The 18,826-nt window shown below is 36.2% G+C and overlaps 6 protein-coding genes across 7 annotated transcripts; 4 read left to right on the top strand and 2 right to left on the bottom strand.

Moving 5' to 3' along the window:
- Nucleotides 1-531: 531 nt before the first annotated feature.
- LOC120173772 (translocator protein homolog) lies at nt 532-1,228 on the top strand. Its single transcript, XM_039180847.1, has one exon. The coding sequence runs from the start codon at nt 573-575 to the stop codon at nt 1,152-1,154; it is 582 nt and encodes a 193-aa protein (XP_039036778.1). The 5' UTR covers nt 532-572; the 3' UTR covers nt 1,155-1,228.
- An 84-nt stretch (nt 1,229-1,312) lies between these two features.
- On the bottom strand, nt 1,313-2,667 carry LOC120173769 (alkylated DNA repair protein alkB homolog 8). The gene is made up of 4 exons (XM_039180840.1): nt 2,369-2,667; nt 2,257-2,288; nt 1,871-2,077; nt 1,313-1,785 (listed from the first exon to the last, which is right to left on the bottom strand). Exons 1-4 carry the CDS (start codon nt 2,577-2,579, stop codon nt 1,477-1,479), a joined length of 759 nt encoding a protein of 252 aa, XP_039036771.1. The 5' UTR covers nt 2,580-2,667; the 3' UTR covers nt 1,313-1,476.
- Nucleotides 2,668-3,383: 716 nt separating this feature from the next.
- On the top strand, nt 3,384-4,661 carry LOC120173770 (stress-related protein-like). The gene is made up of 4 exons (XM_039180841.1): nt 3,384-3,574; nt 3,605-3,657; nt 3,736-3,963; nt 4,063-4,661. The coding sequence occupies exons 1-4, from the start codon at nt 3,556-3,558 to the stop codon at nt 4,504-4,506; spliced, it is 744 nt and encodes a 247-aa protein (XP_039036772.1). The 5' UTR covers nt 3,384-3,555; the 3' UTR covers nt 4,507-4,661.
- A 1,165-nt stretch (nt 4,662-5,826) lies between these two features.
- On the top strand, nt 5,827-11,951 carry LOC120173775 (DNA mismatch repair protein PMS1-like). The gene is given in 10 exon segments (XM_039180850.1): nt 5,827-6,267; nt 6,362-6,685; nt 7,274-8,584; nt 8,999-9,368; nt 9,468-9,574; nt 9,685-9,758; nt 10,414-10,479; nt 10,630-10,733; nt 11,205-11,386; nt 11,624-11,951. Coding segments are annotated over 10 exon segments (2,898 nt in total). The 5' UTR covers nt 5,827-6,033; the 3' UTR covers nt 11,750-11,951.
- A 557-nt stretch (nt 11,952-12,508) lies between these two features.
- Nucleotides 12,509-14,965, top strand: LOC120173774 (sm-like protein LSM4). 2 transcript variants are annotated; one of them, XM_039180849.1, is made up of 9 exons: nt 12,509-12,664; nt 12,949-13,002; nt 13,218-13,259; nt 13,377-13,475; nt 13,607-13,684; nt 14,095-14,134; nt 14,531-14,578; nt 14,624-14,689; nt 14,818-14,965. In XM_039180849.1, exons 2-9 carry the CDS (start codon nt 13,000-13,002, stop codon nt 14,838-14,840), a joined length of 399 nt encoding a protein of 132 aa, XP_039036780.1. In that variant the 5' UTR covers nt 12,509-12,664; nt 12,949-12,999; the 3' UTR covers nt 14,841-14,965. The 2 variants fall into 2 exon arrangements, with proteins under 2 accessions (XP_039036780.1, XP_039036779.1); XM_039180848.1 differs by having other exon boundaries at nt 14,531-14,689; nt 14,818-14,877.
- Nucleotides 14,966-15,096: 131 nt separating this feature from the next.
- LOC120173767 (WD repeat-containing protein GTS1-like) lies at nt 15,097-17,958 on the bottom strand. Its single transcript, XM_039180839.1, has 8 exons — nt 17,795-17,958; nt 17,513-17,720; nt 17,321-17,416; nt 17,042-17,116; nt 16,716-16,826; nt 16,079-16,170; nt 15,772-15,856; nt 15,097-15,628 (listed from the first exon to the last, which is right to left on the bottom strand). The coding sequence occupies exons 1-8, from the start codon at nt 17,932-17,934 to the stop codon at nt 15,266-15,268; spliced, it is 1,170 nt and encodes a 389-aa protein (XP_039036770.1). The 5' UTR covers nt 17,935-17,958; the 3' UTR covers nt 15,097-15,265.
- Between the last annotated feature and the right edge of the window lie 868 nt (nt 17,959-18,826).

The raw sequence follows: 18,826 nt of genomic DNA, 5'->3' as shown, positions 1-18,826 counted from the left end.
AAGTATTTATGTTTGATATGTGCTCATTTAATTTTTTAATATTATATTTATATTTATTTATTTATTAAATATTTATATTTAATTCATTTCACATTTATAAACATATTCATTTAATGTTTGGTAATCCATATATTTTTTTTATTATTTTAAGAAAAAATAATAAAATTATATTACCAATCATTAAATTTTCTAGGATTTAAATTCTAAAATTCACCGTGTATTCCCAAGACATAGAAAACCAAAAGTAGTAAGTGCAGAAGAACTTATCCAGTCGTATTCTATTTTAGTCAAATGTTATCCGCTTACATACTGATTAAATCTGTCTCCCCAGAAGCACTAGGAACACCCAGCTTTATGTCGACAAAAAAGCCGTCCCCCCAAAACCGAATGGCCACGTTTCTCATCCACGTGTATGACCGTCGCTGTCATTGTCCATCCTTCAAACAATTACTCCGCCACCTGTCACTCTTTGTTTGCCTCCCCAAAATGTTGCTCTCCTTACATAAACCCTCCTGGAATCCATCTTCAATCATAAAACTACAGCCTCCAATTAATCTCCGTTGCTTTCTCCCATGGATTCCCAGAATCTTAGACAACGTTCCAGGGATGATTCCGGTGTTACCTCCGCCGCTTCCGCTACCGCTACCACCAACGAGAAGAGCAGAAACAGGCGAGAAAAGAGGATGGAAATGGCCAAACGTGGCCTACGATCGTTAGTCATAGCAGTTTCGCTCCCTTTGTCTCTCACCTTATTGAATATCTACCTGTTTGGTTCAGGTCGTGGTTATGGCGCTCAACCCAAACCCTTCTGGTTCCCTCCTTCGTGGCTTTTACATACAGCTTGCTTGGCCGAGAGCTTCCTGATGGGTCTCTCGGCTTGGTTCGTTTGGGCTGACGGCGGGTTTCACATCAGGCCGACAGCTTTTTTTCTTTATACGGCTTACTTAGGATTGAGCTTGGCTTGGTTACCGACCGTGTTTTGGATGGGAGCCAGTTGGGCCGGGTTACTTGTGAGCTTGGCGATGGTTGCGACTCTGCTTGGGTGTTCCAGGGATTTCGGAAAAGTGAATCCGATTGCTGGTAACTTGGTTTTGCCTTGTTTGGCATGGGCTGCGTTCTTGGTCGTTGTAAATTTAAAGCTCGTCTTCCTTTGAAGCATACATCGGTCAAATGATAGTTGTGTGTGTGTGTTTTGTAAATCAAATAAGATCAAGCTGCACGTTTGTTCAATAGATTGATTAGAAAGAAACATGTCCTTTTGATTTCTCTGTTGCTTCTTACAAGTTCATCGTTTTGAAGTATATATTGTCGATATTCCAAGTTCTTCTGATGAACACTGCTACTATATAATATTCCCCGAGCATAGAACCCGAGTAGGGGAATTGTCTCCATTATCGACCATTTTCATGAGGGATCTATGAAGCTGAACTAAAACCAAATAACATAAAAGATATAGCAAGTGTTCTTCATGGCAAGCTAGTCGACCTGGCACAGCTTTCTCAAGGTTATGGAAATTCTCCTCTCCTGAACCAGTTCCTGCGCTTCCCATATCTGAAACCCCGGCTTGCGGTTTATCTCGTGTTTCCATTGATACCGAGCTTCACCCGACATTAGAACCAGAGAACCCGGAGTCAAGAGAACAGGGATTGGATGCTTTTCACCATGCTTATTAATGTCAGAGCCTCCTTCTTCGACACGGGTGAAGTGCATCACACATGATGACTCTAGTGACACAATGGCAATTCCATCTTCAAATCGCATAAGGTCAACATGAGCACAGATTCCCTAAATAAATAAATAAAAATTACGAACTTATCATGAAGATGTTGCTCATTGATTTTGGACCAACTACATAATGTTAATGTCGCACCTCACCTGGATGGTATACATTCACAATAAGTTGATCAAACAGAGGTTCTCTCCACAATAAATTCGACGGTAACAAACAGGGTTCGGTGCCCCCATTAGAGGTAACCAAGTCTATGGATTCAGATACATGATCCCCAACGAGGATGGCTTCACGTATAGAGCTAGAAAGCTCAATAGCCCATGCTGGGAGATCCCCAAATCTCATGGCCTGAATTAAACATGATTAAAGACATAACATAAAGCAGAAGCACTGAACTGAGAGATCCGATTAGATAAAAACTTCCCCCCCCCCCAAAAAAAAGAAATACTAAACCCACCCTTAAACCACTGCCCATTGTACATCCACAAATTGAGTGTTTTCTAGCATATAGGAAAGTGTCCACGTACCTGATTGTGAGAATCTTCGTTGAACCAGCCTTCTGCAAACAAAACCCACCAAATCCATCAGCGACGAAATCAAACATCAGAGATATCTAATCATTGTGAGAAAGAAAATAACCTTTTAATACGGAAGAAACCAGAGAAGATTGGTGTTGAGGAGACAGAAAGTTCCTGCATAGCCATAATCCATTGATTTTCTTGATTTCTTCCCATGAGGGTATTGGGTCTGCGATTTGCTTGCTGTTCAGTTGGGGATCGAGGTCTTCACTGTCTGACGATGATTCGCCGAATACTTCCCTCAAAACTTCCACTTGATCCTCCATCTTCATCAAGCTTTGCCCATGAATTGGGCTTCAGCTTCGCCTTTAATAGTTCTTATGGGCTATGTTTGCTACCAATACCCACATTGAAGTTGGACCTGTTAACACAATAGACCATTACAATTTTGTATAGAAACAAAAGCAAATCCGATATATGAGAAGCCATTGCAAGTTAGCCTTGCCCCCTTGGTTTTGAGCATGCTTCTCCTTGGCCTCCCTTTTTTTTTAAAAAAAAAAGCTTAAAAATAATTTATTATATATATATATATATAGTTAGGAGGGGAGATTTTAATATATATATATATATATATATATATATATTATAATAATAAATTATTTTTAAGCTTTTTTTTTAAAAAAAAATTCAAAATTATCACAATATAATACGTTTGTAATAGTCATTATGGTTGGATACTTGAAATATAACATTTGTAACATTAAACATCTAAATTAACAACAAAATAATTTAAATACCTCAATAGAAAAAATAGTATAATTTGAACATTTATTTTATATTAAAGCAATCTTTATATATAAACCCTACATCAAACATGAGAAAAAAAAAGAGCGTCGAAAGCAACATATGCATCTCCTTAATACGTGCCAACAACCGTGCCCATGCCAAGCTATGATATCTTCGCACGTAAAGATACAAAACCCTATCTCCTTTTGCCACTTGTCAATTATTGACGACACCTATTCGTCCAAAACTTCAAACCCTTACTCTCCATGGACTTGCAACATTTGCCCTCGGCCTAAACTATACAGACTCCAAAACTGTCAAGTCTTAATTCCTTCTGATCACATGACACTTCTAATATCTTGCCATGTGGAATAATAACGTATCACGACCGTCGATCTTGCACAAAGAATCAACGCTTGAGATAGAATAATTGCTATAAAAAGGGGAGTTGTTACAACGCTTTGGTTTGTCATTTCCGTTATATTCGAAGAATACTTTGTTTCCTAAGTAGTAGTCTCGAAAATGGTGAAAACAACGGCGGATACAGATCTCAAACAACCAACGGAGGAAGAAGCCACCATCAAATCATCAACCACTGATTCAGATCCTAAACAAACAGAGGCGGTAAGCGCAAGAAGAAGCATCTCTTGATAATTGAATTTTCCCTTTCGATGGATGAGAAGTTATTTTTTTCCAATGTAGATCGAAGAAAATATAGAGAAGAAGCTCAAGTATCTAGATTTCGTTAAAGTGGCGTCAATTTATGCAGTTGTCTGTGTATCAAGCATCTACGAGTACGCTAGAGAAAACTCCGGGCCACTTAAACCGGGCGTACAAACCGTCGAAAAAACTGTCAAGGCTGTCATCGGCCCCGTTTACGACAAATTCCATGATGTACCATTCAAGCTTCTCAAGTTTGTCGATAGCAAGGTATACATTCACACTCTGCCCCGCGAAACGCCATTTTTTTTCTCTTTTTATTAGGTCCGTTTTGTTAAGTAACCGTTATTCTTGACACGTGGTCTACAGGTGGGCAAGTTGGAACGTCACGTGCCGTCTATCGTAAAACAGGCTTCATGCCAAGCTCGAACAATGGCTTCGGAGGTCCAACGAGTCGGTGTTCTAGACGCGGCTAAGACGATAACGAGGGACGTTTACATTACGTGTGAACCGAGGGCTAAGGAGATGTACGACAAGTACAAACTGGTGGCTGAACGGTACTCCGTTTCAGCTTGGCGGTCGTTTAACCGTCTCCCGCTTTTCCCTCAAGTGGCTCATAGAGTGGTCATCCCCACGGCTGCTTACTGGTCGGGGAAGTACAATCAGGCGGTCCGTCTATCTGGAGAGAGAGGGTACGCGGTAGCGTCGTATCTGCCGTTGATTCCGACTGATAGAATCGCAAAAGTTTTCGGAGAGGGACACGTGGTTTCCACTTCGAGTAATGGGGAAATCGGTTCGCGGGCAATGAAATAGGGTTTTGGGGGATTAGGTGGTCAGCTCCTTACCTGAAAACTGGAGTCGTGGACTCCATTGTTGGCCTTATTTGTGTTTAGCTTTAGGGTTCGTTCTCATGGCACCGTCAGTGTGGTCGGCAGAAGAGAACTTTAATGAAATTTAAGGGCAAGCAAATTACATAAATGTTCAAATAAATTTAAAAGTAGCCCTTCAAGAATTGGCACCAAATTTGCGGGGTTAAAAATATGCTTTTGAGGAATACGTACAATTTACATAAATGTTCAAATAAACATGAGAGATATCTAATTATTTTCTTTTACGATTGTAGCAAAGCAATGCAATGTAGCAATTGTTGTCTGGAAGTCATAACCACTCTAATACAATTTTAATTGCATTTTTTTCTTTTATTTTCATTCAAGATATAATTTATTTTCGTAGTTCTTTAATAATAATTTATGATGTTGATATGATAATTCTCACGTAAATTAAATAATAATCAGAGATAAATACAAATTCAGTAGGATTGGATTTTTGACTCAATTAAATCCAATTCGAGTATTATATTTTTTTACCATCAATTGAATTGGTCTAGATTTAGAGAGGCTTTATTTGTATATGATACAACTGACTTTTAAAATAAAATTCACTTTTGAGATTCGAAATAAATATATGTGAAAGAAAATTATTTTTGATAAGTAAAATATGAATTTAATTGAAAAAATATAAAGAGAAACATTATTGTAATTATTTTTAAATATTATTTCTTCTGTTCTATTTAATCTGTCTATTATTTATTTTTATCAATTCTTTTAATTTTAACTCATTACTATTTAAAATTTATTATTGATAAAAATATAACAATATATATTAAAAATATTAAATAATTTTTTAACTATATATTTTATATAATTTAATTATTTAATATATTTAAAATAGTTATGATCAAAATTTAAATTTTGACTTTTAAAAAATCAATAATGAATAGATTTAATGGGACTGAGTGAGTATTATTTTGAATTTTTTTACTCCAAATTTAAACTCATATTAGTTGATTTGTATTTTTTAAAATCTAATACGAAATTTAAGTAATAAAAATCGATTTTATAAGATCATATCTAAATCTGTCGAACTTTAATGAAATACTCATCTCTAGTGATATCATGATAAAAAGATTTAATTAATTCTTTTTAAGAGAAATTATTACTTAGTAACTAAAGCATATTTAATACCGTTGGATGTAAGTACTAAGTATTGTTTATGACATAATCCTTTTCATAAGAAATAATTGTGTACGGATTACGGAGTTAATATTTCACTGGCGCCACCAAGTAACCAGCTCGTCGCATTGCTTTTTTTTTTTTTGGCGGCATAATCTAGCGAGATAGGAATAGGATTTGGTCTTTCTCCCTCTCTATGTTCTAAATCCTAACTCTCACTATTGGCCTCGGACTAGGGAATTCTATGTACTCTTAATTCATTATCTAGGGTTTTGTCATTCAAGTTTCTCGTGGATGCTCGGTTCGTTGAATTATTTACTCTCTTGCAATGGAAGGACCGGCTCCGTCCAATTCCCCGGTAATTAAGCCTATAAACAAAGGCGTTGTCCACAGAATCTGCGCCGGTCAAGTCATATTAGACCTCTCCTCAGCCGTTAAGGAACTCGTTGAGAACAGCCTCGACGCTGGCGCCACCACCGTCGAAATCGCTCTAAAAGAGTACGGAGAAGAATGGTTTAAGGTCATCGACAATGGCTGCGGCATTTCCCCTACTAATTTCAAGGTAAATTATCCACCATTTAGCATCACAAAAGTTTCACCACTTATTTTCCCTCGTTTTTTTTTTGTAATTTTAAACACTTGTTTTTATTTTGTAGGTGGTGGCACTTAGACATCATACGTCGAAGCTAGCGGATTTCCCAGACCTTGAGTCTCTGACTACGTTTGGATTTAGAGGGGAAGCGTTGAGTTCGCTTTGCTCTTTGGGGATTCTGACAATTGAAACGAGAACGAAAAATGAACCAGTTGCAACGCATTTAACTTTTGATCATTCGGGTGTGTTAATAGCTGAGAAGAAAATTGCACGGCAAATTGGTACTACAGTCACTGTAAAGAAGTTGTTCTCGAACCTACCAGTGCGAAACAAGGAATTTCATCGCAACATACGCAAGGAGTATGGCAAACTTATTTCCTTGTTGACTGTGAGTGCATCCATGGGTGGCAAAAGCTTTAAAATTATACTTTATTACTTGTTATATAGGTATATTTTGATGTGTGGATAAAAACATTTGATTTCCTTCATTTGTTGTGCCTTTGGAGATTATGAAATAGGTTTGAAAATTTCTGTTTTTGAGTCCTTGTCCTTGATTTAGAAGGACAATTTATATAAGAACCTCTTTATAGTAAGATTTGCTACATTTTCAGGACGATATTAAAAATGCCTATAAACTATGATCGGGGTCTATGTAATGCTCAACATGTTGTTCAGTTATTGTTTGCTTAACCTTGTAGTATCTTGTGATTAATGGTTTCATCCTTACAGTGCACAGACACATCATGGCGCTATATAATTTATTAGTTCATAAAATAGTAATCTCTTGGGTCTCTTACCGTGACAACTATCTTTTGGCTTTTTCTTCTCCTTTCTCTGTTAATAATTAGGAACTTAGGGATACTCATTAAATCATAGTTTTGTGCTATGTCTTCATTGAGTTATTTATTACTCATCCATTCACTACTCCAGAATATTTTGGATTAAAGGATATTATTCTAATGTTCTTTCAATTCAGGCATATGCACTCACAGCAAAAGGGGTCAGGTTAGTCTGCAGCAACACAAGCGGAAAAAATTCGAAGTCTGTGGTTCTTAAAACACAGGGAAGTTGTTCCCTCAAAGATAACATCATACAAGTTTTAGGTGTGAACACATTTAGCGGCTTAAAGCCTGTATCTATAGGTATATCAGACAGCTGCAACATTGAAGGTTTTATTTCTAAGTCTGGACAGGGTTGTGGCCGCAATCTGGGAGATAGACAATACTTCTTTGTAAATGGTAGACCAGTGGATATGCCTAAGGTGAGCAAGCTTGTGAATGAATTTTATAAAGGTGCAAACTCTAAGCAGTATCCCATAGCCGTAATGAATTTTATCATTCCAACTAGAGAATGTGATGTGAATGTCACTCCTGATAAAAGAAAAGTGTTCTTTTCTGATGAAAGCTTGATTTTGCGATCTTTGAGAGAGGGTTTGCAGGAGATATATTCCTCGAGTAATGCCAGTTACATAATTAATGGTGTTGAGAGCACTAAGGAAGCTGAATCCTCTGAGTTTTGCTCTTCACTAGAAAAATATAATAGCCTTTTAAAAAAGTTACCTCCAGCTGGAGTTAATTTGAAACTTTCCACGAAGGAACATTCTGCGGAGGGGGACCCCTCTTTTACAACTGTTAAAATCAACTCTCAAAGTTTGGAGTTTTCAGAAGGATTTGTTTCTAGTGATCATGAGAACATGTCGACTTTAGGAGTACAGGGAACAAACAAGATTGATGGTGTTATAGAGGCTAATGCAGGGCAATTGACAAGTCATATGGATGGTACACTTAACAAGGATTTTTCAGAAGGACCAATCCTTAGACACCATCAGGGTTCATTGAAGAAGGACTTCATCTTACAAGTTCACAGAACTAATAAGGTCAATGGTTCAGAGCCTAATAATGGGGGTTTGACAACTCATATGAACAGTATATCTAACAAGGATTCTGCATCTTCCTCAACTGCAATTGGGAAAGAAATTTTTATAAGTAGAGATCGTAAGAGTCATTCAAGCTGTGTTCAATCATCGCTGAAAGAATTTGTAACCATAAGTAAGAGGAAACATGAAAGCATTAGTACTGTATTATCGGAAAGGCCTGTCTTAAGAAATCAAAATCTTCATTATCAATCGAAGAACAGCAATTCAGATATGTGTGCTTTGAGCTCAAGAGATCAAGTTGATGATTCCTATAAGTTGAAGGAGAATGAGCCTAGAAAGTTTATTAGAGCAAATAACATCTTGGGTGAAATTGGAAACCCTAGTTCTCCTAGTGGTGGAAAACCTGGAGAGGTACATGGTCCTGTTATCTATTTGAAACTCATTCGGTTCTGCTTTACCAGCGAAGAAACAAGAAAAGAAAAACTAAGCTGGATAAATTCCATATTGAGAACAAAAGTAACTCCAACCAGTATTTAGGAAAACCCTGCATATTGCTTTTTGGTTTCAAAACTTTGTTCTAAACTATGCTACCTGATTCTTCTTTTTATCCAGCATATCCTAGTTAAACATATATCAGATGCCTCAAATGAACATGAGTATTTGGTTATAGTTATGAAAGATCTGTATCATAATTATGTGCAATGCATCTATCCTTTCTCTGAAACCTAGGTAGATATCATATGGTTATGGCGGTACAATCCTTCAGGACCATGAAGATCAACTTTAATGTCTAACTGTTATCAATGTTCTCTCTTTTGATTTCAGCTAATTCCTTTACATGAATTACAGAATCACGAAAACATGGTGCCTTATGCGGGAAAAGAACTAATTGATTTATTCCACAAGAATCCTGAGGATGTACCTGAAAAGGCATTGACAGTTCCAACATTAGAGTCTTTATCCTCTGCTTTAGTTGTAGATGCTCCCATACCTCCATCTGATAAAAAGATATGTTCCATCTTGGAGTTTAGATTTCAAGACCTATTGGCAAAGAGGCAACAGAGGATGTCAAGAGTATTGCACACTAGTTATAGATTCCTCAGCATGAAGAAGAAAAGGTCCATGAAAAGATTCAATCCAAGTAGCGAAATTGTTATCCAGTTCTTGTTAGTAATATGATTTTCTTTATTGACAATCATGAACTCGACCTAATGTCTCTGTTAATAATATTGGTATCTAGTAGGTTAATTTTCTAACATTACAATGCAAGTCTGAAACTGTGAATGTGTTGGTTGAATTTATACATGCATGAAATACTATCGTATTTCACAGGTTATTGGGCAATTTAATCTTGGATTCATTATCGGGAAGTTAGACGAAGATTTATTTATTGTGGATCAGGTAATGCATGAGCTATTTCCTTTTAGTCCCTACTTGGTTTTGCCGCTTTAATGTGGAATTACTTGCTGTTTTATTTAATAACTAATAACATAAGATCTGTCTATTTTCAGCATGCTGCTGATGAGAAATACAATTTTGAGCATCTGGCTCAATCAACCATCTTGAACCAGCAGCCTTTGCTTCGGTGAGGAGTTTTATTATGTGTTGAATTACTTATTTTGAAGAAAAAAGACGTTTTCTCAATCAGAAATGCTGAAGTCAGTTGCCAAGTATTTTAGATGATGATGATCGATGACTAGTAAATAGATCCTAAAAGTGCACAAAATTAATAATTAAAAAAGTGCATGAAACGACATATGGGATCCTGATGCTAGGAGTTTTTTTAATCATTTTTTCTGATAAATAAAGTAGATTCTTATGGGTATGATCAATTTGCTCAAAATGATCTAGAAATTGGTTATATATGATAGTGTTATTATCACTCTATTTATGTCTAGATATCATGTAGTTGTAGCCTGTCATCTAGGAGAGTTCTAAGAGTTATTAAATTAAATGGATACATCATGTGGCTTGTGAAGCACCAATCAAGCTGTCCCTTCTTCTGAAGCTTCCAAGTTTTTCATTCAATGGGTAGGAATTGGATGACTTTGATATAGTTCTTGTGATTGCTCTGATGCAGCAATTGAACTGAGGTGTATGGAATATACAAGTACTGTCATATTATTTTGGATTAGTATTCTAAGATTTATTTCTATTTATTTTCCAACTCTTTTTCTGATTATGGAGATCATTTAATTTCCAATGAGAATCACATTCTGGACTTGACTTACCATGTCCAGGCCACTGAAATTGGAGCTGTCTCCTGCAGAAGAAGTAGTTGCTTCAATGCATATGGACATAATCAGGTTCAGTTTCCTGTTGGATGTGATTATGTTTCATTCATTTGAGTATATCTTTCCCCCTTTTTTGAATGCTTTGAAACTTCAATTTTCATGACCTCTCTGAAGTAAATCTTGTATGGTTGCCTTATGAATATCTTTCTAATAAATATTCAGGAAAAATGGGTTTGTTTTGGAAGAGGATCCAGATGCTCCACCGGGGCACCATTTTAAGCTCAGAGCTGTTCCCTTTAGTAAAAACATTACTTTTGGAGTTGAAGGTACTCCTTTTTTGTGTTCTCATGTGTTCAACGATGCTCTTTATCAAAGCCAATTTACCCTTTAACTATATGCTGGTTAACTCACTCGCACAATATTAGGATTTATTGTTCTAGTAATTGACTTGCAAACTACTTAGGTATACGCATGATATAAAAAGTAAATGTCAACATTGCAATTTAAGGAAGAAATACAGATACCAAGATGGTGGGAACAACATAATCAATGTATGGCATACCCTTATGTGCAAGTAGATATGACCGAGTGTAGCAATTTTTAGACTCGTGTAAAATTGCTGCATCTGTAAATAAAGTTTTAAAGTGATTGACATTTTATAAAAACACCCTAAAATTCTCCGTCTTATGTGCACGGTTAATTTTTATTTGACAGACTTCTTGTTTCATGAAATGTAATGATGTCTTGAAGAGATTATCTAAGCGCTAAGCTGATGAAGAGATTATCCCCTTAAACAGATGTCAAAGACTTGATCTCTACGCTTTCGGACAGTCAAGGAGAATGCTCAATAATCGGCAGTTATAAAATGGACACATCTGATTCTGTTTGCCCAACTAGAGTCCATGGGATGTTAGCGTCACGTGCTTGCAGATCATCCGTCATGATTGGAGATCCACTTGGACGAAATGAAATGCAAAAGGTAAAAGTGATACTGAAATTTTTATAATAGTGAACATTTATATATATATAGGCTTTAAATACACTGGTTGGATTTATCTCCACTTGATGGAGTATGGACGCTTTGGCCAATTCCTAGCCATGCAAAGTAAACAATGCTTTGATTTGATGATTCGGCTGCAGTTTCTATATATCCGAATCCTGCATATTATACGGGTACAAAATGATTGCTTATCTGAGTATGACGTAATGTTCCCAGATACTTGAGCATTTGGCAGACTTGAAGTCGCCGTGGAATTGCCCGCATGGCCGACCGACGATGCGGCATTTGATAGACCTGACAACCTTAAGGAAAGAACCAGATGAAAGTGACACAAGCTCTTGATCCGTCTTCCATCCATGTGGTTCTGCCCCTTGTTTTCGTCTTATTCTGTATGTTACCTTAGGTTCCTCTCGCGAACAGATGTTAGCTACCCAAGCGCTGGAAATGTACAACAGTGCCCTACTAGGAATGGCTACCGTATCGATTGGGTTCGGTTCGATTCTTTTTGTAATTTAATCTTAAGAAAACGTCTAAGAACCAACAGCGCCGTATATAAAATTATCTTGTTCAGTTTACTCTTTTCAATGATATTAAAAAACCTGTGAAGCTTGCCCCAATTATTCAAAAAAAAAACACTTCTGACCAGGAGTATACATGTTCATCCATACATTGTGGGGGGAAATGGAGAAATGTTGAATGGTTGAAATTATTTAGAATGTTTTTTATAGTAATTATCAAAGTTGTCTTTAAATATTGACGATGTTGATGAAGCTATTTTCTCATGTATTTATAAAAATTGAAAGTCAAAATCATTGGCAGGTACCGGTGCTTTAAGATTAGATTTGAATGAAAAAAATAATAGATAAAGCTTAAATTGAATGAACAAAAAAAATACAGATTTGATGAATCAGTATACTGTATACGTGTGATTGGTTAAAAATATTTAAAATTAGTAATAAATATTAATATAATTTATTTTAAATCTTAAACACTGTCTCCAAAGATGACACGTATTGAATGTGTATTAGGATAATTTTCCTAATAATAATGAGTACTATTTTTTAAAAAAGATTTTTAATTTTTATATTTATAAACGTCTTGAAGGCTAATAAAACCCCGCCGGATCTCCTGGGAGCAAACTCTGTATTTAAATCAGTGCGTGAGGTCGGGGGGGAAACATAGAAGTGAGATCGAAATTCAAATAAAAGCCTGAAAAGTTGTTCGTCTCTCCTCGGCTATCTTCCTTCTCTCTCGTTGGTATTAACGACTTCACTCTGCTTTCTTATTTAGGATTTTTATTGAGCACATTGATTTCCTTGTTTTTTTTCCCTTGTCAAATCAAAGCTTTAATGTTCGTTGTAATTATGAGTTGTATAATATTATATAAATTGTTCATCTGAGGTAGGGTTAGATTTGAAATCGTAATTGTTCTATCGTAATTAAGACTAGTTCCTTGTTTTCTTAATAAATTTCATTACCTTACTTTCCGTGATATTGCTCTTGACTTTTTTTCTCCCTGTTTTCCTTTATTTTTGTCGCAGTTTTTTCGAGGATTCTTATTTAGGCCTCTACTCCATTCGAAGAGGAGAAAAATGGTATGTTACTCTATTAACTTGTCGTTTTGATTCCTTAGAAATCGCCTGCAAAAGGGGGAAACCGGGAAATGAAAAAGAAAAATGTTCCAAGCAACGCTTCCTATGATGTCATAGGGTTTTTGGATTAATTTTATTTTCTGTTATTTTTTTAAAATGTTATTATTTATTTGTATCTAATTTTCTCGGCTAATCCATTTTACTTAAACCTTGGCCAGCTTCCTCTTTCTGTACTAAAAACTGCTCAGGGCCATCCTATGGTAAGATCACAGTTTTCCCTTGCATTCCCATCCTGGACTTTCTTGCTAAATGTTTAGTTCATTTATTGATTTTTTAAGCGATTCTTCTTTTTCCTTCCCCTTTCTGTTCTCTAACAGCTGGTGGAACTAAAAAATGGGGAGACTTATAACGGACATTTGGTCAATTGCGACACTTGGATGAACATACATCTTCGAGAAGTCATCTGCACTTCAAAGGTACAAAAATTACTCGAACAATGTTTCTTTCTTGTATTTGATTTCTTATTAAGAATAAATGTAAGAATGATTTTTTCTTCTCTTAAAGAAAGGGAAAAAATGGTTGGGGTTTGATTGAAAACATGTTGTAGGATGGAGACAGGTTTTGGCGAATGCCGGAATGCTATATCCGTGGAAATACTATCAAGTATCTTCGAGTTCCTGATGAGGTAGCTTTTACTCCTAAAAGATGTTGTTTAGTTTCCTTATGTTAAGCGTATAACATTTTTAATTTCATTCAATCTGTTAAATTTATAAATGCTTGATTTATAGTTATCTTCATGAAAGCATATAGTGGATCTTTAGTGATTTAAAACTATGGTGTTAAAATGGGTGTTTCTATATCTAGCTGGGTAATAGTTTGTTTTTATAAGAACATGTGCCGTCTCTTAAGTTTTAAGGAAAACCGAAATTTGGATCTTTGTACTTATTGGCATTCGCGTTGCACCTTCTCAAATTTTAAGTTCCACAAAATTATTGTTGCCGGGTTTTTATTATTGTTATTCTGCGTTCTCCCAACCATTTTAGTACCTTATTTCACCAATCTGCTAATCTTAATAGCTTTACCATTGAACTTCAGGTAATTGATAAAGTTCAGGAAGAAACAAAGAGCCGTGCAGGTATGATTTTCTTTCTATGTATTAAAAGGTGGGGATAATTATCGTAGTATTCAATTTAAATAAAAATATTTTGCTACAAGTAAAATGTTTCTCTGATGAGTTGCATTGCAAGCATATGTACTATAATCTCTGAAGCATATGTTGCCAGATTAAATTGTGCTTGGATAATTGTTTGCTGAAAGTAATGTAATTTTTGTCCATACATTGTCCTTTATGTTTCCATCTTATTCTGTTTGCATCATATTGGTTTCTGTGCATCTAGATATTTGCACTCAGAATCGGGCACCAACTTATCACAACTTTAACCTTGAGGTTGATAATTGATACTACTAGAGGTTTCTGCATATGAAAACTGGAGTAGTTAACTTGGCTGTTTGACTATGCTGACCTTCTCAGATAGGAAGCCTCCTGTTTTAGGGCGTGGCAGAGGAAGAGGTAGAGAAGATGGTCCTGGAAGGCAACCAAAAGGATCTAGGTATGGATTTGAAGATGGCGCCAAGGGTGCAGGTGGACGAGGCAGGGGTGGGTCAGGTGGAAAGACCAGTGGAAGCAGAGGTAAAATTGCTATAACAAACAGCTGCACAATAGTGTGTATTTTTTGCATTTGAATAATGTGTGATGGTTAATTTTACATTTTTGACATATTCGGACTAGTGGTCTGCTGCTTTTCCTTGTGGTGACAGGTAGTGGCCAAGGTCGAGGTTGATGTCGTGCTGCTTTATATTGGACAACATTGCTATTTTTAGAAGCAGGTTGCATCCAAATAACTGAAATATGTTTCTATCGTTTTTTTAAATGTCAGAATGGTCCAAATAACCAATATTATGTAAACATCGCAGAATTCAGAACGGGTTACTATGAAATTTATGCATTCAAGTTACATGATAATCTCTTGTCAACTTGTTGGAACCTAATTGTTAGTTTTTCTTCTCAAAAATTTTAGTTACAAAACTCCAAATTAGTGACAAAATAATGAAATAATTGTTATTAATGGTAGAATGCTTTCATTTTCTCACATTACAGTACATCAAAATAAACAGCACTTGCTGAACTTGTAAAAGTTTAGTGGGAAAAGTAGAGTTACTAAAGAACGCTATTAGACGCACACCATGAGAGAAGGAATTCATATGCTTAGTACGGTTGATGCCTACAGTTTTTGCGAATTCGTGGAGACTTCTTGACCAAAGCACTTGACATCCAAGACCGACTGATCTCTGGTGAATCATCGCCCATCCAACAGCACAAGCGACCATCCTCGCCTCCCGTCCATCCAAAAATGCCTCGACTTTGAGCAGGTCCGCTTTGCATGTTTGACATAGGCAATATGCTCCTAACAACACCCATATGACCACCCCAGAGAACTGCTTCTGGGGGTCCTATCACTGCTTCTCCTTTATACTTTACCGGGAAATAACCTAAAGAGCCACCATTAGTCCCACCAATCACCCATAAATTCTCTCCTCCAGAACAGTGACAATCAACAAAATAAGCAACCTGCAAAAGATATTGACAACTTAGTGCGTGTTCAATCCGGTTTCATGGCTGCTTTACCCTAGAAAAAGCTCTGAATTTGAACTTCAAAAATGACTCCTAACAGAAGAAAGCCGGTAAATGATTTCAATTATTTTCAGACTTACATGATCCAATGTCCAACTCTCTGATGCCAATGAACGAGCATCCTCAAAGTTCGCTTCGTTGGTTCCTTTGTTCCAATTCCATACACTACAAAGGAGTAGTGAAATAAATGTTTTGAGGTTCCTAATTCCAACGTCTAAGTACTAGTTCTGGGGGAAACATGTCTATTTACGGCATTTTATAGCAAAGTCATGGAGCTTAAACCTTTTCTGCGTAGTTCCTAATTCATAACCACTAAATGAAGGGTACAGAAAAGTGAAGCTTCCATTAAACAAAAGCTCGTGTTTTGAGGTTCAAACATAAAGATACCTTAAGGTCTCGATGTTCGTCAAACACCAGAGCTTCTCAGAAGAGTCCCCCAAAACCCCTATTTTCGCAATTGAAGTTCCAACATTGATAGCCTGAAATGTTGGGATAAAAATTAATCATACTCCCATGTGCAGTAATTTATCAAGAATAAACTATGCATTCGCTAAACCACTAAGTCAAGCAAACATAGTAGTTAATTTTGGACTATGAGCATTTAAATGAAATCTTACAGCTAAAATAACTCATCTTCTTGTTTAGTGTATAGACTGAAAGGACAGTTTGAAAAGGAACAGACAGAAACAAGGAAATCGCAAATGAAGTATTTATAGAAAGCTATCCTAAGACGATTAACTCATAAGGAGTTAACGGTAATCATCTGTATCCCACCCCACCCCACCCCCAATTATGTGCTGAAATACAGCTCTTCAACAACTCCAACAAAAAGTTTCAACCATATGCTAATAAGTAACAATATACCAACCAAATTACCATCTAGCTAACTGCTAAAACTTTTTATGATTGGAACAAGTACCTAAGAAGAAACCGGCCTTCGTAGTTCTAAAAGGATGAGGAAGCAATATCATCTAGCAGGTAGAGCATCTACTGAAAAAACTAACATAAATGAGTCTGCACTTACAGATTCAAGATGATCATCATCATTGATATCCCCGTTGGTATCAAATATGCATATCAATCCATCAGCAGAAGCAGAAGCTAGTTTGTTTCGACGGCCAGCTACAAAGTGTACCTTTCAACAATAGGATAAATGCCAATGACAACAATAAGCCACATGATTCAGCTGCCAAATCCCAACATTTACTAGCTTATGGCTGAAGTATATAAATTTGTTAATCTACATTAAGCTTCCGCATTCCAAGCATGGTCAAAAAAATTGGGATGTAATTATGTAGAAGAAACAGTAGAAACTCATAGACCTCAAACTGAACAGGGTGGAAGACTGACCTGAGTAACATCGTCCACATGAGACTCCTCCAAGCATGCGACTTGCTTCTTGTTCCTCCAATCCCAGAAAAGTATCTGTGTCGTTGATAAACAAGCAAGTAACAATCATGAGAACTGAGGCACTGTCAAAAAAATAAGTTGTGTCTAGCAACTTTTCGCACAGAGGATAAGCATATTGACAACAATGCTGCAAGAACATCACCCGCTTTACATCAACACTAGGCCAAAACTAACATAAAGTGGGAAAAACAATAACTTTAAAACATAAAATGTGTAGACCTGGGATTGACATCCTGCAGCCAAAAGATTATCATCTGGCCCTCCAAATGAGAAGCTAAAGACCTCTTGAGAAGAGCCGGCAGTAATACACGAAACCTACAAATTAAAAAAAATCATCAACCAAATTGCACATTTTTTTAAAGAAGGGTCCTTTTCAAAATTGTACAAGAAAAGGCTGGTCTAAAAATTCACCTGTTGTAAAGTTCTGGTATCCCACGCTCTGATAGTTCCATCAGAGGAGCAAGAGTGCAAAACATTTTGATTGGAAGCACCAGAAAAATAGATATGATTAATGGTTGAGGAATGTCCCTTACACTCTCCAATATATTGACCAGTCATTGGAGAATAAAGCTTCACTGCATTAGTCGACAATGATACAGCCATGGAAGTCCAATCATCCCTTTTTCAAAACCCACCACCATCAACTTTAACACCACACAAAAATTTCAAAAATTTCCCTTTTTCAAAGCGTACCTGGGGACGATTTGCAAAACGTAGTCGTCGCCGAAATTGGTTTGTATCGAATTTTTTAGACCGAATATCTTGGTTGAGCTCTGACTGTTCTGAACCGGTTGTTGTTGTTCTACGTCCATATCTGAGGTATCTATCTCCATCTCTGTGTCTTTTTTCTCAATCGTCGTTGTGCTGTTCTGAGCTTTAGCTATTGAAAAAGAGCAAAGAGGCAAAGCAACGCGGGGAGGCCTACGAATTCAGGGTTTTACACAGGCAATTGTAAACGGTCAGGTTCATCTTAACTGGTTTCTTGTGGCCAATCAATTTGTGCCACCTCGTTGCCCTCTTTTATTTAAGGGTAAATTTCGTATTTAGTCATCCAACTGTTTATTCAATTTCGTCTTGATCATCAAACTATTTTTTTGTTTCAAAAACATACCTAATATTAGGTTTTGATTTCATTTTGATTAGTCATAAATGAAAAATTAACAGAAGTACTCATATGACATTGTTTTAATTTTTTCAACGATAATATGACATTATCTTATAATAACTTGTTAACATCACTGTTAATTTTTTAACGACTAGTGACCAAAATAAAATAAAAACGTATAATTAAGTATGATTTAAAAAAATAGTTAGATGATCAAAATAAAACCACACAAATTATTGAGTGATTAAACAAGTAGTTCACCCTTTATTTAATCTTCAAATTAGGTTTCACCTTTTCCACAAGCATCAAATTAGATTACTAAGTACCTCCTATTTTGAGATTAAGACAATACCATCAAAGTTAGAGTCATAACATGTATTAAAAATAAAAATTCAACAATTAACATTTTTGTTTATAAGATTTTAGAATAATTTAATACTATTGAAAGATTTTTTTTAATTAATCACTGGTATCAGATCTATTGACCAACCAATCCAGATCGAGTACTGCAGAGACGAGGACGATTCTCCCAACCCAGTTTGCTCCATTCTCAAACGCCAAAATTCGAACCCCTAACCTTATTTAAAGAACCTAATATCTCATCCCACTAGACCAATTAG

This window comes from Hibiscus syriacus, unplaced genomic scaffold (genome assembly GCF_006381635.1).
Source record: "Hibiscus syriacus cultivar Baekdansim isolate YM2019G1 unplaced genomic scaffold, ASM638163v2 tig00111983_pilon, whole genome shotgun sequence".
Classification (NCBI taxonomy): Eukaryota; Viridiplantae; Streptophyta; class Magnoliopsida; order Malvales; family Malvaceae; genus Hibiscus; species Hibiscus syriacus.
The sequence above is the reverse complement of the archived record's forward strand: the minus strand, read 5'-3'. Positions and strand labels throughout refer to the sequence as shown.

What these genes read in the sequence shown, in the direction of transcription:
- LOC120173767 (XM_039180839.1), bottom strand. Translation starts at nt 17,934, where the DNA reads ATGGAGATAGATACCTCAGATATGGACGTAGAACAACAACAACCGGTT. An exon ending in CTGCAGGATGTCAATCCCAG is followed by an intron (nt 17,117 to 17,320) that starts GTCTACACATTT and finishes TCAACGACACAG; the next exon opens with ATACTTTTCTGGGATTGGAG. An exon ending in AGAGTTGGACATTGGATCAT is followed by an intron (nt 15,629 to 15,771) that starts GTAAGTCTGAAA and finishes TATCTTTTGCAG; the next exon opens with GTTGCTTATTTTGTTGATTG.
- LOC120173774 (XM_039180848.1), top strand. An exon ending in CTGCTCAGGGCCATCCTATG is followed by an intron (nt 13,260 to 13,376) that starts GTAAGATCACAG and finishes GTTCTCTAACAG; the next exon opens with CTGGTGGAACTAAAAAATGG. An exon ending in AAAGACCAGTGGAAGCAGAG is followed by an intron (nt 14,690 to 14,817) that starts GTAAAATTGCTA and finishes TTGTGGTGACAG; the next exon opens with GTAGTGGCCAAGGTCGAGGT.
- LOC120173772 (XM_039180847.1), top strand. Translation starts at nt 573, where the DNA reads ATGGATTCCCAGAATCTTAGACAACGTTCCAGGGATGATTCCGGTGTT.
- LOC120173770 (XM_039180841.1), top strand. An exon ending in ATCCTAAACAAACAGAGGCG is followed by an intron (nt 3,658 to 3,735) that starts GTAAGCGCAAGA and finishes TTTCCAATGTAG; the next exon opens with ATCGAAGAAAATATAGAGAA. An exon ending in TCAAGTTTGTCGATAGCAAG is followed by an intron (nt 3,964 to 4,062) that starts GTATACATTCAC and finishes CGTGGTCTACAG; the next exon opens with GTGGGCAAGTTGGAACGTCA.
- LOC120173769 (XM_039180840.1), bottom strand. Translation starts at nt 2,579, where the DNA reads ATGAAGATGGAGGATCAAGTGGAAGTTTTGAGGGAAGTATTCGGCGAA. An exon ending in GGTTTCTTCCGTATTAAAAG is followed by an intron (nt 2,289 to 2,368) that starts GTTATTTTCTTT and finishes TTTTGTTTGCAG; the next exon opens with AAGGCTGGTTCAACGAAGAT. An exon ending in ATGTATACCATCCAGGTGAG is followed by an intron (nt 1,786 to 1,870) that starts GTGCGACATTAA and finishes TTATTTATTTAG; the next exon opens with GGAATCTGTGCTCATGTTGA.